The sequence below is a fragment of the Nilaparvata lugens genome, chromosome 3, assembly GCF_014356525.2.
Source record: "Nilaparvata lugens isolate BPH chromosome 3, ASM1435652v1, whole genome shotgun sequence".
NCBI classification, from domain to species: Eukaryota; Metazoa; Arthropoda; class Insecta; order Hemiptera; family Delphacidae; genus Nilaparvata; species Nilaparvata lugens.
The window spans coordinates 44,935,695-44,955,277 of record NC_052506.1 but is presented as its reverse complement, the minus strand read 5'-3'; the positions used below and the strand labels follow the sequence as shown (position 1 = coordinate 44,955,277).

At 33.9% G+C, this 19,583-nt stretch overlaps 1 protein-coding gene across 5 annotated transcripts in view; it reads right to left on the bottom strand.

Annotated features, from left to right (window-relative positions):
- The window catches only part of LOC111060105, a 47,341-nt gene that overhangs the window by 4,154 nt on the left and 23,604 nt on the right, over window positions 1-19,583 (bottom strand). For all 5 annotated transcript variants that reach the window (XM_039423860.1, XM_039423857.1, XM_039423861.1 and 2 more), the window contains exon 2: window positions 12,090-12,286. In XM_039423860.1, coding sequence (XP_039279794.1) covers window positions 12,090-12,286 — 197 coding nt within the window. The remainder of the gene's footprint in view (window positions 1-12,089; window positions 12,287-19,583) is intronic.

Here is a 19,583-nt window from a genome sequence, read left to right as displayed (position 1 = left end):
TGGTGAAGAGAAGTCGGACTTGCTGATGTTATATAATCTTTCTAAGATCATCGAATCCTTGGCAACAAAAATTCCCTTTGTCATTACTTCTTCCAACAAGAATCTGGGATACCTTTCAGTTGGGAGCTGCAGGCATCTTCTAATGTATTTGGCATGTAGTTTCACTGTGTAGACAAGCAGCGGCAAGCATCGAGTTTCCAGAAACATGCTGTATACTGGTGTCCATACTGGCTAAAAACTTTTCGAAGGAAGAGACGTTAAAGCTTTTCTACATCATCATATAGCTCCCCATATTTCCTCCCCATACTTGTGCTCCGTAGCAAAGCGTAGATCTGGTCACTGCATCGAATACATTCAGTTTGGATTTGAAAGGAATATTGTTTTGCGTCAGCAGCTTTTTAAACACATTCAGGGTAATTCTCGCTGAAGACGATCTCTCCCGAAAGTGAGCAGTCAGAGACAATCCAGATGATAAGTTCATACCTAAATATTTGTAGCTATTTACTACTTCAATAACTTCATTTTCGTACGTCCATGTATTATGTCTGCCCAGTCTGCCACCTTTCCTGAAAATAACTATCTTTGACTTTGCCAAATTGACCTTGAGATTCCATTTTTTGCAGTATGCCTCCAGATTGGTTATCATTCTTCTCAGACCCACCTTGTCAGAGGCAAGCAGAACTAAGTCATCTGCATATGCTAGCAGTTTTATGCATGCTCTTCCTTATTCTCACTCCTCCATCCAAACATTGTTCCAGGTACAATGAACAGTGAATAAAAGATGGGGGCTGAATAGACAACCCTGCTTGACACCAGTTTTAGTTTCGAAGCTCCTTGACATACCCTGACTCTAGCCAATGACTCCTCATATAGGTTCTTCAGCGCATTTAGCATTTTATATGAGACACCCATCTTAGACAATTTATAGAATAAGCATGTCTATATATTCTATCGAATGCAGCTGAATAATCAGCAAAGAATGCATAGGTCTTCTGTCCACTGGTGTCTAACTGAATGTTGACAATGCTCATTAGGTTAAAGATGTTGTCAATTGTTGAATAGCCCTTCCTGTAGCCTGCCTGGAACTCATGGAGAACATTATGACATTCAATCCACCTTTCAAGTTTGTCCAACAGTAAAATTGGCTTATAACTATCCTCGGTAAATTGAGAAATTCAAATTCAAATTCAAATATTCTTTATTCCATACAAAATACAGATTACATTGTATTACAGAGCATGTTTTACTGGAATGACCCCTACAAAACTATTCGTCTGAGTGTAGGGGGTGGGTTCTTGTTACATTGGGTACCAATAGTCTATTCATAATATTATATAGGTAATAGAATGTCCGGCTTTGTTAACAAGAAGGTGAGTATAAGATAGTTTGTATTATAATTATGAAATTAAATATTACCTATTACATTTTTCATTGACGAAATTTCATAAACAGAAAAATATTGATAAGAGTAACATATACAGATTCGAGAATTGAAATATGAATAAATTCTTGAGATTGCAAGAGTGAAATATATTTTGTATATACTTATTGTGAAAAATAATGGTAGCTTCTCATATAAAAAAAAAATTACCGAGGAACAGAAACCAGCCGATTCCCCAGTGACCATCAAAAAGAATATAGTAATGAAGATATGTGAATCTATAAACGATTAAATAAAGTGTGTGGTAAATATAAAGAGAAGAAAGGTAAGTTATGAACATTTATAATCTCAAAAATGAAAAAAAAATCTATGTATGTATAAGAAAATCTATCAAATTAATAGAGATGATCTTAGTGCCAATAAACAGACTGAAGCAGGCTTTCTGACGACTCCCAGCCCAGGCGGTATAGCCACCCCTCCACCTTACGCTTGAATGCAGCCCCACTGCATTCATCCATATCAGTTCTTATCTCAGCGGGCAAATTACGATAGACCATTTGAGCCAAATAAAAAGGTGTCCTCAGCTCCACTCCATGAACCACCTGCGGCGTCGCAAAACCGAAGTTAGCTCTATACCGTGTAGGATAGGTATGTAAAATATCTGATAAAATTTTAAGTTTATTAGTTTTTAGGTAGATCAATAAAGATTTAATGTACAATTGTCTTACATTTAAAACTGTAAATTCTGTATAAAGTTGTGCTGTTGGATATCGGCATTCCTTATTTAAAACAGTTTTGATAATTTGTCTCTGCGACACCGCAAGCGGTTCAAGGAGGGTAGCAGGAAGGCCTCCCCAAACCAGTATGCCATACTGTATAATAGACTGGACGTATGCGTAATAGACTGTCTTACACTGCTTCTTAGTCAAAACTTGACTCAACTGGGAAAAAGCATACAGTAGCCTTCTAAGTCGCTGCTTCACCAACTGGATGTGCGGACTCCAACTTAAGGTGTTATCAATTGTTATCCCAAGGTACTTATATTGATTAACTCTTTCTAAGTTTTCACAGTTGCAGGAAGTTGAAGTAGAGTCCCCACATGAGTGAAGTTTCAGGTCTTTGTGTCCTGGATCTTGCTGATTACGGGTTACTATAGGCATGTACTTGGTCTTGCTGATATTGACAGTCAAAGAGTTGTGGTCAAACCAGGCCTTAATTCTAGACAAGTCAGCTGTAGCGTTCCTGTATGCGTCGTCCCATAATTTACCAGTTGAGACCACAGCCGTATCATCAGCAAATAAAAAAAGTTTACTTTTGATGCTCAGCAGTGGTAGATTATTAACATATATCAGGAAGAGAATAGGCCCAAGAGTACTCCCCTGCACAACCCCGTAATCAACTTGCTCCAGGCCACTCAAACTATCATTGATCTGAACATATTGAACTCTGTCTTTCAGGTAGCTCCTGAACCACTGTAAAGCTGGTTGTTTGATACCCATCATCTCCAGTTTTGTCAAGAGCTTCTTGATTACTTTTAATAATTACTTTGTTCCTCGTTTTTATATTATCTGCAATATATTTAGATAAATCAAATAATACATCAGAAGAATTTTTTGATTTCTGAAAACCGTATTGTGAGGTGGATAGAAGGTTATGTCTGTTCAAGTACTGCATTAATTGTATCTTTACGCATCTTTCAAGGATTTTTGAAATTATAGACAATAGTGAAATGGGACGATAATTGGTGTAATTATTTTTTGTGCCTGATTTATAAATTGGAATTACTTTTGAAATTTTCAGAATGTCTGGAAATTCACTTGCCTGGAAGCTTAAGTTTACTAAATGTTGAAAGGGTGTAGGAGGATGTGAAGATTTTCTTTGATTACCCTAGCAGGTATACTATCGTGGCCTGGGGCGCTATTACCTCTCATGCTATCAATTACTTTCTTAAGCTCATCTTGTGTAACAGGCTGGAATTCAAATAGGGACTCGACAGCATGATCGGAATCGTTTATTTCTGGCTCACCCATAGGAGTTAGCGAGTCGGCCAAGCTCTTCCCCACTGAGGCGAAAAACTTATTGAAATTGATGCTAACATCGGTAGCATTCTGTTGAGTCCGCCCATCCTGCGCGAAAACATCGACCGGAAATGCTAGCTTTTCATTAGGTCTACCAGAAACTTCATTTACAGTTGACCAAAACTTCTTGGGATTGTTTGAGACTTCGTCTAATTTGTTTTTATAATAATTGAATTTAGCTTGTTTGATCAGGGAGTGTAATCTATTTCGGTATTGTAAGAATTCATTTTTCAAGTTAGCATTGAAAGGTTGTTTGTTCAATCTCTTTTTTAATTTGTCCCTATGCCTGATTGATTGGATTAAGCCTATGCTAATCCAAGGCTTCAACTTATTATTTCTTGCATTTACATGAATTCTTCTAGTATTTAATTTTATTATATTCTGAAGAGTTTCTATAAAAAGGAGTGTTGCAACACTCACATCAGATTCATCACAGATGGAGTCCCAATTCTGTAATGAGAGAGCATTTTGAATTCCTGTCCAATCTACCTTTGAGAAATACTGATCTTTATTTGTGGTTTTTACATCCTTATTTGATAGAATACTCAAACATATGGCATAATGGTCGGACACAGCAGTTTGGAGAATAGCAGCTGAGGCATTAAATGATAGTGGCAATTTAACAAAAAAATGGTCTATGCAAGTGTTGCTGGCCGGCCTTGTCACCTTGTCTAAGCATGCTGTTAGTCCTGCTTCATTCATCACGTCAATGAATTTTTCCTCTATGGAACCTGGGACAACGTTAATGATATTGCAGTTTAGATCTCCAGCAAGTATTTGCATTACCCCATTCCTTGATTCTTTGAGATAATTATCTAGAGCATTCAAGAAAAGAGGTAAGCTGGAGTTGGGACTTCGATACACCGCAAGGACTTCACAGAGTGTTCCCTTCCAGTCAAAGTTTATCGATAGACAGGTGGCCAGACCGCCCAGCTGAAGCTCTCTGCAAGTTACTGAGAGATCACAGTCGATGTATACGACCACACCATCGCACTGGTTGAGGCTATTATACGACCTGAGGAGCGTATACCCCGGGATTTCCAAGAGGTCACTCTCGTCATTTAGCCATGCCTCAGTCAATATTATGCAACTAAAACGATGTTTGAGGCTCTGTAGAATAATTGTAAACTCATCTATATTTCTTCTATAACTTCTTATGTTTTGGTGGATCACTGAGAAACCGGCATAGTCTCTGTTTTCAGAAAAACTAAATGTAGGATAATTTAAAGAAAAATCATTAATATCTGCATACTCCGTGCATTCAATTGGAGACGCATCAATTGGCGCCATAAAATCGCTCATTACTCTTATCTCTTAATACATAAGAAGCAAGCCGAGCCGCCTGGTGCACTCAGAATCTATACGAGAGACAAGACATGCTATTTTGTTAAAGAAAACTTTAGATATGACATTAAACACAATCGTAATAACTATACATACACACCTGTATCAATACAGAATCAATAATATAATTATAAGCATAGAGACTGAATAAGAATTTATGTATTTATGTATTAATTACTTAGCAAGTTAAGTAGGCCTAATACTCTGTTGCAGTCTACGTCTTAAGGCTGTGCAAAGACTAAAAATAAACTTACTACCTGTGATATTTTTCAAAGTTTTCGATTTGTATATTATCATGCTATCAAAATGAAAAAGTTTTCTTGGGAAAACATTTTTTCCGATCATTACTTTTTGATATATGAGCGCCTAAATTTTAAATGTTTGGGACAGAACATTTCAAATTCGGTAAGAGATAAATCCATAAGATTTAAAAGATAAACTCTTCATGGTACGGTATTGTTAATTGAATAAAACAAGAACATTTTGAATTCTTTTTTGAAAATATCAATTTTTGAGAAAATTATTCAATTTACAAAAAAACTCAACTAAACTTTATTTTTGGTCCTTTTTCGTAAAATGAATATTTTTCTCAAAAATTGATATTTTCAGAAAAGTTCTGTTTTATTCAATCAACAATACCATGAAGAATTCATCCTTTGAATTTCATGGATTTATCTCGTACCGAGTTTGAAATGTTCTGTCCCAAAAATTTAAACTTTAGGCGCTCATGTCTTGAAAAGTAATGATTGGAAAAAAAATGTTTTCCTAATAAAACTTTTTCATTTTAATAGCTTGATAATTTACAAATAAAAAAACTTTGAAAAATATCACCAGTAGCAAATTTATTTTTTAGCCTTTGCACAGCCTGTTTTCTTATTGTGTACCTGTTTCGAACATAAAAATAGTTTAATCAGATATTTTATGTTACTAGTCCAGTCACTATATACATTGGTGCTTGAAATTCACATTGTAGTTCTGATTTTTTTTGTATACATGGGAAAAGTCCAGAACCAAATTCTTCATGCAAAATTCCCTTGTGGTATATACAGAGTGGCCCAAAAACCTCGTATTTTTCAAGATTATAAAATTCTGAATGAAATGAGATCATTCGGAACTCTCTATCTCCAATGAGTACTGAGTTATGATTTTTCAAAAATGAGTGAAATTTTAAGAAAAAAATCAATTTTGATCATATTTAGTATTTGATCAACAATATATCCAGATTTTTACAATCTAGATGTAAAATTCGAAATCCCTTTGGGCGTAATTTTGTGCTCTACAATTTGAGACTAGGTAGAGTGCTCTATCTCATATAGATTTCCAGGTACACCTGACACCTGACCTGTATTGTGAAAAACACCTAATTTTTAGCTTCAACCATCACCATCCATATTGTCCTCACAGTGATATTTTTCAGAACGATATAAGTTTATGAAATTATGTTCTATGAGAATCACCCGTTAGATCCACTTCATTTCAGTATTTCCTAGTGGAGAGGCGCGCTCAAAAACACCTCAAGGCCATTTTAAAAATTTTCCATAACTTTCGAATCGTATTGGTATTGAAAGTATTCAATTGCAGTAGAAAGACGGGGAACACTCTAACATCCTCACTAGATTTGAAATTTTAATCTGAAGCATTTACAAGATATGCAGCTTCGAATATAGAAATTGGCCATTGTTTGTGTATAGGAATATGGGCTTGAGTACACTCAACAACAAATTTTCCATTCTCCGACCGAATTTGACTTGTGATGCATGATTTTGAACCGCCTTGACGTGCCGAGAAGAATGAAGTTTAGTACGATGAGATCCGAGCTTTTTGTCAATATTTATAAGTGTTTGAAATTTTGATCCTTGAGGTATCCTTAAGCGCGCCTCTCCACTAGGAAATACTGAAATGAAGTGCATCTAACGGGTGATTCTCTTAGAACATAATTCCATAAACTTAAATCATTCTGAAAAATATCACTGTGAGGACAATATGGATGGTGATGGTTGAAGCTAAAAATTAGGTGTTTTTCACAATACAGGTCAGGTGTTAGGTGTACCTGGAAATCTATGAGATAGAGCGCTCTACCTAGTCTCAAATTGTAGAGCACAAAATTACGCCCAAAGGGATTTCGAATTTTTATCTAGATTGTAACAATCTGGATATATTGTTGATCAAATACTAAATATGATCAAAATTGAGTTTTTTCTTAAAATTTCACTCATTTTTGAAATTCATAACTCAGTACTAATTAGAGATAGAGAGTTCCGAATGATCTTATTTCATTCAGAATTCTATAATCTTAAAAAAGGGCGAGAGCAAATTTTTCTGTCCGAACACTGATTTTGGCGGAAATAGCTGAAAACTGGAAAATGAGCCGAAAATACGAGGTTTTTGGGCCACACTGTATATAGCAGAAAGGAATTTTGCATGAAGAATTTGGTTCTGGATTTTTTCATGTATCCGAATAGAATATTATAAAATCAGAACTACAATATAACTTGCAAGCACACCCTCTTTTTTATGTCTATATTGACTGGACTATACTATTCCCCAATATTTATATTTGTCAAATATTTGTTTAAATGTCAATAAATATTGTAACTTAAACAACTGATAACCTTCGGGTAAATTTTCAAGTCGGCTTATAAAAAATATATCTGTAAACGGAAACATTAAACAGTTTATGAAACAAAAATAATTTTTAAATGTGCAATTACACTTGGGACTCCTAGTACATAATTATTTAGAGTTTACTGAGACTGTGTGGTGCGAATGGCGCGATCGCATCACAGTGGATACACAATAGTTAGGCGATCGCTCAAGGAAGGGGTGGAACCCGGGATTAACAATTAGACGGGATACTTGGGGGGGCGGCTGTTGCCGATCTCGCCCAGGGCGGCAAAGTCCCTAGGGCCGTGCCTGAATAGCGATACTCTGTAGAGCTAGATTATTTTTACTACTGTAGCCTACCTAATCAGCTAATCACTTTTCCTTTCAATTTTATTGTGGAAAAAATTTGGAAACTAACTTATTGAAAACTCCAATTATATACAGTACGGAAGAAAACTTGATTGAAAGGGTTTATTCAGTGTAGTTAATAATTTACCAACGAAATGACGTGCCAATGAGATTATTGCATGTATTACGCTACTTTGATCTATCGAATTGATGATAATGATATAATAGTCTACTGTGATGTGTTCCAGAAGGTAAGTTATCAGTAAATACGTTAATGAAGAGCAGGCTGTATGATGTACCTCTCATTCTCAAGAATAGTGGAAAAATCAGTTTGAGGTGGAAGTTTTGTAATGTAATCTTATCATGGCTTATTAATGATAAAAGTCTAGGGAATCAGTTCAGAACAGAAATTGATTCAATCGCTTCAGAAACACTATCTAGGTTTTGTGGAATACTCGGAAAACCAATACATATTTTGATCATAAAAATATATTAAACCAAGTGGATGATTGAAAAATGAATTAAGTAGGTATATGGAAATATTTCCTGTTGAGTCTCTATTATTAGTCAGGCTATGAAAATTGAAATATCCAATCTTTCTTTCAAGTAGTTGCGCTTTCTTTCTGACAACATGAGAATAAACTAATTTTAATTGAATATTATGTACATTTATTTCTGTCTCTATTTTTATTTAGGTTATCGAAATTGATATTTTCAATCTCTCTTGCGAGTTGTTATGCATACTTTCTAACAACATGCAAATAAACTTATTGGAAAACATATAAATTCCTCTATTTTAAATTAAATAAATAAATGTAAAATTAGTACTTCTCTAAGTAACTAAATATATATTTTGATAAAATAAAATAACACTCTGTGTGATATTACTCTGTGAGATTCTGTAACTAAATATATATTTTGATAAAATAAAATAACACTCTGTGTGATATACTCTGTGAGTTTCTGTGAGATTCTATAGATTATTTACATAAAATTTAAAAAAAAAATAATAATGCTTTTCATATTCTTACTTACAGTAGTTGTAGTGCGGCATTACCTAGTTACACGCCTGTCTCTCGCTTGAGTGTGGCCATAATAAGACGAATTATTTATTTGTGAAAGATGGGACAATAATATGTATTATCTTGTTTACATATGTATTAACAGCTGATCGTCTTATATTGTTTTCTAAAAACACGTATTTCCGGTCGGTTATTTAGGGCTTTGTTGGTCGGCTTCCTGATGTGTGGTGGTCTTGTTTCTAGGAACCTCCGAAGCGGCAGCGTTAGCGTAGGTAGATGTTTCGATGCGTTTTTGTCTCAACTCTGCGATATGCTCCATATCCCGGACACGGAATGGACGTTGGCCGGCGGCTGTTTTGGCCATCACTTTGCAATCCGTGGTCCAAACTGAGTGAAGTTTTTTGTCTTTGACTAGTTGTCTGGATGAATTGAATATAGATCTTGTCAAAGTAGTAAGATGCTCATTCAGATACACAGGAGTATTCGGAAAATTTACATTGAGTTCACTAGCAGTGAGAGAGCCTTTGAGACGTCTCGCGGCCAACCAGTTAGATTTTACTATGCGAGATGTAAAATTAATCACTATCGGAGGTGGCCTGTAGTCGTCTTTTCGATTGTGGAGTCTGTGCACTGCCGAAATGTCACTGCAATAATTGAAATTCACATCGATCGTTCTCGCGACTGCATCCAGCACAGTAAACATATCCTCCCTATATGTTACGGGTATACCTGTCACTAGGATATTGTTCTTCCTCGTATGTTGCTGTAAGTCTACCAAATCGTTTTTCACTTGCGCTAGCTCACCTTTTAATAGAGTGTTTTCTTGGCGAAATTTTTCAACAGCTGCACACGCATTATCGCACTTGTTTGAAACTTCCGTGAACTGTTCTTTTATGAGTGATATTTCTAGATTTGTAGCCTTAATGTCTTCCTGTAATTCTTTTAGTTTACCTTCATTTAAGTCCCATCTTTTGTTGTTGGAGTCCCAATTTTGTTTGTTTTCAATTCTAAATTCGTCTTCTATATATATGATATATATATATAGAATCTATATATATGCAAAATTTCAAGTTATTTCAAATTTTAAGTCATGTTGCGTCATTCGTGAACTTCCTATACCTTAAGTGTATAAGCCATCAGTTCTTTCCTTTATTAGAATAGTAGATTATATTATTATGTATACATAGATCTACTTTTCATACAGTTTAAACGTTTCGCTTGATAATACTTTCCATGTTTTACATAAAGTTTGTAAACATTTATCTCTTACATTAGCACAAGAATAAAAAATTTGGCTACATTCTATGTTTTTACTACTCACGGCCACCAGTCTTTACCATCAGTGGCTCACCAGAAAGCAATCGTTGGTGTTCTTGTGAGAAGCAAGTTCAGACACTTGGATAGGTGGCCGGGCTGGCGATCCGAGTGAGACACCAGCCGGCCTTTAGAATCTGGTTACCCTAAGTTACCCTAAAGCGAAATGGCACTGATTCATTCACTCACTCACTCATTCATTATTAATCAACAGAACCAAAAATCCACTGAACCAAATAAGTTGAAGTTTGGCAGATTTGTTCAGTTAGCCTTCTAGCCCATTCGCTGCCGTATAAATGTGAGCTCAATGTGTCTGACAGACCGAATTAATGTTGACATGGAATGAATCCATCAGTAACTTTTTATATGAAGCAGCAGTATATAGCCTATTTCACTTTATGTACCTAATACTTATACAACTGCACTCTATTTTTTCTTAGTTGAATAATAAGAGGATATAAATTATAATGATAATAGTGGAAGAGGAGAAGGTTGACTGTCTTCTTCACTATCACTACTGCCCCGGGAAAATTCCAGTTCCACTTCATCAATTTAAGAATCTGAACTAAGTAAAAAAGCTTGAATTTCATGTTCAGAATAAATTTTACTTGAATTACCCATAACGAACGCAAATTGACATCACTTCACAAACAGAAACAAGTCTACACTTTTGAATCACAACATATAACAAAGCTACACACACACACACATTGATTGCGCTCCACTGCAGCTGAATCTTCGCAAATCTTCGTCGAATGGAATCGGAATCAGTTGAGACTTGGCTTATTATGTTGGCAACACTACAGACTATGTCTGTAGTATTATAAAATAAAGGCAAACAAGAATATACGTGGATGGCACAGTGAGCTCAAAGATGAAAACGAATATATTCGGGCTTGGTGTGTCCAGACATACTTTTCAAAAACGAATATTTTCGTGCTTGGCAGTGAAAGGGCTAGTGGCAAACTAAGAATGGATTTGAAAAAAAATCCAAAGATATGCCCAAAATCTGCGTTTTTCTGCGTTTTATAAGCTTTTTCAAGAATTAATTAGCAAAAAATGTTCAAATTTGGTGCACAGGCTCAGCTGAGATGCTATATTGGAAGGGTTTTGAAATAACGCCCAATATCGGCGGTTTTTCATAGCTTTAACAAGACCAAATCGACATAAAACGTTCAAATTAGGTAGGCCTACAGAGGCTCAGCTAGGGTCTAATTATCTTATATTGAAAGGACTTTAATATTTCGCCAAAGGTAGGCTCAAAATTGGCATGATTTAAAATTTTTCAAATTTTATATTATCTTATAGACACAAATTGTTCAAATTTGATACACAGGTCCGTCTAATATTTTTTTGGGTTTTCAGTAAATTTTTCAAAGGCTTTCATGAACAAATCAACTTGAAAGTGTGAACACTGGAGTGTACACAGGTTAAGATGGTCTTACAGCGTTTTCCTTGCGTTCCCCAGAGTTTTTTCAAATTTGATACACAGGCTCAGCTGTGTAACGCCAAAGATCCGTCCAAAATCGGCGGTTTTATTTAGCTGGAAAGAGCCTGAAAGTCTGTATTTAACGGGTGGAAGCAAGCTGAATGAAGAATGTAGGCGAGCGAAGCGAGTCTGCTGTTATCAATTCTGGATGATCAGCCGGGGGTCCAAGGGGCAGAGCCCTCTTGCTAGATGGATAAGGTGATATGAGCGAAGCGAGCCTGCTGGCTAGTGACATATAATAATACGAACAGGAGAGCCTTATGAACCAAAATTATTATGTAATTCAACCAATACTTTTTATACATCCAAGAGAAGACAACCACCAGCATTTCCCAAAATTGAGTAGCTTGGATTCTATTTATGATTCAATTCATGATGAAAACTGAATCAATTCAGTTCCACTTATGCGGCATGAAATATCAATGAAAATTAGGACAGAAAACCCTACAATTTTCTCTATTATAATATGGAGGATATATATTATTCAATCATAAACTAAAATTTTTTACTTTGGAGGAGCTTCAATCCACATATTATCCACTCTGCTAGTATGCATAATAGAGCTCAGGTGCTGTAAAAGGGTGAAATTGTCTTTTTCTATTCTAGAGCAACGTTCGGCTTCCTTCTGCAGTTTTTTCAACTTGCAAGTGACATGAGCTCTCTCAGTTGGTGGACTGACATCTATTGCAGGCAATGCTCCATCAACCTACAACCAAAATATGTTGTGAGAAAATATTCATAAATTATCATCTTCCAGTTTCAATAGAATATTTCTCTTCAGCATTCATATTAATAGTGGTTTGGTACAAATTGAGAGAAGCTTTCTCCAATCATTACAAGTAATTTTCATTTACAAATACATCCATACTACAGTAACTATATTACCCACAGTATGGCCATTGACTGTCACGCTTCTGATTGGTTAGCTCGGTCACATGGTACAAATTAATACGCCATTAAGATTCCAAACAAACTTTCAAGTCCTATCTTATAGCATTAGACATTTGGAACTTATCACTTATTTTACCAATTGGAAACTTATTATGAACTTAAGATGAGTTTGATATATCATTTTTGAAGAGAAATTAATCATACTTAAATAAAGACAAAAAATATAACTAAAAAAAAACACAAATAAAGCTTAAAACATCAATTTTCCTTCTCTCGGACTCCTCACGGACCACTTCTGGAGCTTTCGCAGACAACTTATTGGGAACCAGTGATCTATATAAATATGTAGAAAGATAAATTTCAATTTTGTGTATTTCCTCATCCCATTTATTGGATCAAACTCCAAATAATCCAATTTCAATATATTTTTGTGGTTCAATTGGATATAACATTTTATGAAATATTTAACCATAATTAAGTGTTGATTAAAGACGTCTTGACTTCTCTGATTGATCTTCAGTACTTCTCTACTTCTCTTCAGTACTAAGTACCCTACCCATAACATGTTGGTACAATAGTGTAATATTACATTTTTTCTCGATTAAAATCAAAGCTTCAATTCAAGATCTATAAAACTTGATAGTAAATATCAGAGTAATTGATATGCGAACAACTTTTAACTGAGAATTTATCATAAATAATTGTGTTGCACATTCCATGGTATCACTGAAACAGAGTTCTATTTCAGAATTAACAGATCATTATAAACAGCATAGAGGATAAATAAATTTAAAATAACAGTTCTGAAACGAAGTTTTATTGAGAACAAATGTAAAATGTGAATTCTAAACTTGTAATTTATAATTTTTTGGAAATTAATATCGTTGACATGTTCATAACGTCACTATTCTTGGCTTCATCTAAGGGGCGGGTCTTTGTTACTCTTCTCTAAAAAAAAAAATGGTGGCTGGCTGTTGAAGGTGTTTTGTGCTCTCTGAAGATTTTTCTGTTTAATTGAAATTTATAATGTTTTAATTTGAGATTTGAACAGTTTTATGGTGTTCTAATTTAGTATAATTTTATTTGAGTGTTAACAAGCCTATAGCCATTGTTTTCAACTATATAAATGGATAAGTATTTTAGCTTATAATGATGCTATATGTTCAAGTGTTGTAAGGTGTTGTTCTGTGGATTTGTGTTGTATATTGCCAAAATTCTTTTGAAAATTATAAGTTGGTTTGCTCTGATAATTGGATTTTTTATTCAAAAGCAATAGATCCATTCATAATTTATCAAGAATTTACCATTTTGGAGCCGATAACTTTCTTTAGGTTAATAGGTGAAAAATGCTATCCAACCTTTTTAGGAGAAAATGGTAGCATGGCAAATGGTACGCCCTGGTGTGGGACTCAAACTCCAAAATATATCCCTGGTTATAAAAAATTATTGGTAGGATATATATCTTGATGAATTATGAATGGGAGATGCTGCTGAGTGGGAAATCGTTTTGAGAAAGTTCAGGTTCTGATGAGTAAATATTTTTTATGCAGTAGCAAGATGGAGAACAATAAAAATAATGAATTTTTTCCAGTGAAAACATTCAAAACTCAGATGAAGAATCTCAAGATTTAGACCTAACCTTAAACAATGACTCAAACGATAGTGTAGCTGTAAGTGAAAACGTTTCAAATGTAACAATTCATGAGGAAGTAGTAGAAATATCAAATGAAACAAGTATGGTAGGAGCTAAAAATGATCTAAATCTTATAGCGTTCCTAACACAAAGGTTTGATGAGCAAAATGCTAGGTTTGATGAGCAAAATGCTAAGATTGATGAGCAAAATCCTAAGATTGATAATTTGAAATAAGATCAAAGTGCTAGGTTTGATGATATGAAGCAAGAAATGTGTCCTAAATATCAGCTTGGCAGAAAACTTCTTCAGCTTGCTCGACAAAATGTAATTTCAAATTACAACTAGATCATCAACCTTGAATTTCTTAGCAATGTTGAAACGAGAAATATAATACTCAGTAAGATTCTTAGATAAGTTTGGCTTATATTTTCCAAAAATCTCAAATCATTTCTAGCAGATGACTGAATGTCGTCTGACCACATTCTAGCAATGAATTTCTCTTTAAATTCTTCAAAGTTATTTACATCAAAACGGATGAAAATCCACCAATCACGATGAGCAAAATTTCAATTAAAATTGTTTTCCAAAATACCTTTAATTTTGATCCAGTTTGTGATTTCATTTCTCTCAAGATACTCGGTCAAGTTTACTAAGAAATGCATTGGATTCTTTTTGTCAATTTGCATTTGGAGTTCAAACCTATCGAAATTACTATTGTTACCAGTATGATTACACATCTGTTTTGTTGACATGTTAATTTTATTTATGTTTTCCCTAAGCTCAGTTATAGCAGCTGTATTTTCTTGACAATCTATTTTCAAAGAGGTTAATACCTTGATTTCCCTGTCTACTTTTACGTTTAATTCTACAACCTCTTTTTCAACATGCTTAATATTTTCATTATTTTCTACATTGATAGCATTTTGTGTCATATTTTGTTGCTCAACCATGATCTTATTTTTATTTACTCTTTCATTAACCTCATTGACCCTATCAGAAACTTGAATGATTTTGTTTTGCATTGATTTTTCTACATCTAACATTGATATTTCAAGATCATTAGTTTTCTGCTGTAGATGACCTATTTTTTGTGATTTTTACTTAATGTATCATTTATCTCTTTTATTCCCCGCTTTGTACTAACCTGCTCTAGTCTTATGCTAGCAAATTCTTGCTACCACATTACCTGGAGGTAATTGTCATCCATGTTCACGTTCATAACTTTGAATTCAGAATAACAGTTCCTAAACAAAGTTTTATTGAGAACAAATCTAAAATGTAAATTCCAAACTTGTAATTTATAATTTTTTGGAAATTAATATCGTTGACATGTTCATAACGTCACTGTTCTTGGCTTCATCTAAGGGGCAGGTCTTTGTTACTCTTCTCTAAAAAAAATGGTGGCTGGCTGTTGAAGGTGTTTTGTGCTCTCTGAATATTTTTCTGTTTAATTGAAATTCATAATGTTTTAATTTGAGATTTGAACAGTTTTATGGTGTTTTAATTTAGTATAATTTTATTTGAGTGTTTACAAGCCTATAGCCATTGTTTTCAACTATATAAATGGATAAGTATTTTAGCTTATAATTATGCTATATGTTTAAGTGTTGTAAGGTGTTGTTCTGTGGATTTGTGTTGTATATTGCCAAAATTCTTATGAAAATTATAAGTTGGTTTGCTCTGATAACTGGATTTCTAATTCATAAGCAATAATGCATAATTTATCAAGAATTTACCATTTTGGAGCCGATAACTTTCTTTAGGTTAATAAGTGAAAAATGCTATCCAACCTATTTAGGAGAAAATGGTAGCATGGCAATAGCTATTGATATGATTTTTGAGTTGCATTACCACAAGCAGTGGTTGAGATTGGAAATATCACTAAATATAGACAATAATGGTTATGTGTGTTATTTTTCAATTTCTTACATGTTTATTAAATTCATCAAGTAGTACTATGGCTAGAATAATTGGCTCTTCCAGAGTTTATATTCAATGTTGTGCTTTACAATATTTTTGTCAGACTTATTGGCTGAATAAAACAAACTATTTCATTGTTATGGAATCTATTGTGATGAGAGTTTCATCATGCTTCTAGAAATAGATATGAGAGCTTTATTATTTGTCAATGGAACAAAATTTATTACAAAATCATGACACATTTCAAAAGTGTTATGGTATTTTTTTGGAACTTCAGGTTACGTTACCTACCTTTCATTTTTACTTGCTATTATCTACGATTTACTATTTCAAGTTCCAAAACTATATTGGAAATTCATAAAAATACACTAAAGAAATTATATCAAAGTTAATAATCACAAAAATATACTTTATCAAGTAAAAGCAATTGATTTTACTTATAATCCCATATAAGCTCCATTGTAAAATTCAAATATTTGGAATCTTCATGGCGGCGGTGGGAAAAAAATTCCAATGGCCATACCGTGGGTAATATAGTTAGTTACTGTAATCCATACTAGTCCAATCAATATAGACATAAAAAATCTGGTGTGGTACACTCACACAACTTTCCTTGCTCATATTTGAAACTATGATCAGACTTCTGTATATGTGTTTAAATAATTGTTTTCAGAGAACTTTTCCTTTGTGTGAATTCTGAAATTCGATGATTTTTTTTAGTAGTCATTTTTTTAAAGTCGTAAAAACAGCTGTTCTACAGATGAAGTATCTCGACTATGTGTTCTTTTTATGAACTGCGTTACCTACCTACCTCATGCACGAGAAGGAGGTTACTAAGTCCATTTCTCAAGGATAGGGTGAACCCCCATTGGTTTTCCAGAAAGGAGACTGATGCCAGTTGATAGAGCTGATGAATAACTATACAGGGTATGAATTTGAAAAAAATCGGTCAAGTTATATTTGAAAAAATTGTGAAAAACATGGTTTTTTATTAATCATCTGCCATTTTTCTCAAGAATATTACGGAGCTCCTGCAACTTTCCCAGAAATGAGACTCATGTCAGTTGATAGGGCTTATAAATAGCTATCTATGGTATAAATTTGAAGAAAATCGTTGGAGCCGTTTTTGAGAAAACCGTGAAAAACATGGTTTTTCAGTCATTATCCGCCATTTTCCTCAAGAATATTACGGAGCTCCTGGAATTTTCCCAGAAATGAGACTCATGTCAGTTGATAGGGCTTATAAATAGCTATCCATGGTATAAATTTGAAGAAAATCGTTAGAGCCGTTTTTTAGAAAAACGTGAAAAACATGGTTTTTTTAGTAATCCGCTATTTTTTCCGCCATCTTGAATTGAATTTAATTGAATTTTTTATTGTCGGATCCTTATGGTATAAGGACCTTGAGTTTAAAGTCAAACGGTTAATTAGGAATGGAGTTATCGTGTTCACAGACATACACACATACACACACACAGACCAACACCCAAAAATCATGTTTTTGGACTCAGGGGACCTTGAAATGTATAGAAAACTTGAAATTAGGGTACCTTAATTTTTTTTCGAAAGCAATACTTTCCTTACCTATGGTAATAGGGCAAGGAAAGTAAAAAGGGGGGTTGCTTGCAATATACAGAATGTATCAGAAGCAGTGTCGAACATTTTTGGGTATCGTACCTGTATGATAGGAGACTACAAATATGTTGTATTTGAAGTGTCCAGAACTCAGAGGTTATCCTTATAGCTGCCATTTTGTTTTTTTCAATTGGGAATTTTTATCTCAAGAACGAAATGTTGTATTGATCTGAAATTTGCCATGAATATTTATGCTATAAAGACTCAACTTTGAAAAATAAGATAAAAAATTTTTGATTTACATATTCAAGATGGCGGCCATTTTAAATATTTGATGGCAAATTTCACAAAAACCTTTCAATTTACAGAAAATTTACAAGAGGCAAAAAAGTTAGTAAATTTTATCAAAATTTTAAGGATACCTTATTTATTAAGATTGGTCAAAGAATAACAGAGAAATTAAATATTTTCGTACTGCATGCATAACCACTTTTCACCATTAAAAACATCAATATTGGATTTTTAATTCCATTTGTATTTAAGATAAAGCTATGAAACTTGGTATGGGTACATATGGCCGTAGAGCCACACTTTACAATGTTTTGCTCAGATGATCTTGTTTGTCTTGTGCATTCATGTTGTAATATTACAATATTACAATACTTTGACACTTTTAGAATTACAAATTTGGCGCTATTAATGTAGATCGATTTTAATAAGAATTTTTCGATTAGAATTAGTTATGTTAGGATAAATTTATACAGGGCTACCCATGATTTATATAAAAGGAAACCGATGTCTTATCCAACACAAGTTTTGGCCCGACTGTCCAGTACAGTTTAATCACCGAAACACCTCAAATTGTTACCCCTGTTGTAGAACCTTACCAAAATTTTTACCCCAACATTTTTTTCTCAGTGATCATTATTGAGTATAACCACCATGTCTGATAAATCAGGAAGTAGTGATGATGAAATGTCTAGAGACACTGTCTTATCAGAAAATACATCAAGCAATCTTGAGGAATTAAGTACTAGTGATAATTATATTGATGAAAATACGGTCAGACATGTATTTCTAGATCAGGTTAGCTCTAATCAAAGTTATAATCAACCTAGTAATGTGGTTCAAGTTGACGATGATAGCCTACATTTAGTATTAAATAACTCAAACGAGGTGTCTGCAAATACTAATGGTCCAGTTAATACTACCACTATGGATAGCAATAATATATTATTACAGTTAATGAGACAAGATCAATCTAACAAGATTCAAGACCAATTCAACAAGATTCAAGACTAATCTAACAAGATTCAAGACCAATTTCGACAGAGTCAGGAACAATCTAAGCGACTTGAGAAGTCTATTCAAGAAGGTAACTTAGAACTTCATGAAAAAATCAACGAATGTAATGCAAAGATTAATAAAGGTAACCTAATGAAAACATTGAGAAGTTAAGGTTGGATAGCATGGCAATGAAGCAAGAAATCTTAGCTGAACAATACAAGATAAATTCTGAATTGAGGACCTTCGCGAATGAAAATCAGGAAAACATTTCAAAATTGCAGGATAAAACCCTTAATCTCGATTCAAACATAAGATCTATCAATATTAAGATTAGCCATGTCACAGAGGAAAGAAACCGTGGCCATGTTCCCGGAATAAGCATACAGTAGTGTTTCTTTCCTCTGTGGCCATGTTGAAGATAAAGTACAAGCTGTTACTGAAAGTGTCGAAAATTCTAAAGTTAAACTTGACCAACACATTACCACTTTTGAATGTGAAAGAGATAACCAAAATGAAAAAATATCAGGATCTGTTATCTAACCTCAATAAAGTCCAAAATCATATTGATCATGATCAAGAGGAAATTAGTGTTGTTAAAAATAAATGTAACAAGAATGCTGCTATCACTAAGTTAGATGATTATGTTCGTGAAACAGTTGCTAGTAATTTATCTAACAATGCAGCTTACAGTTCTTC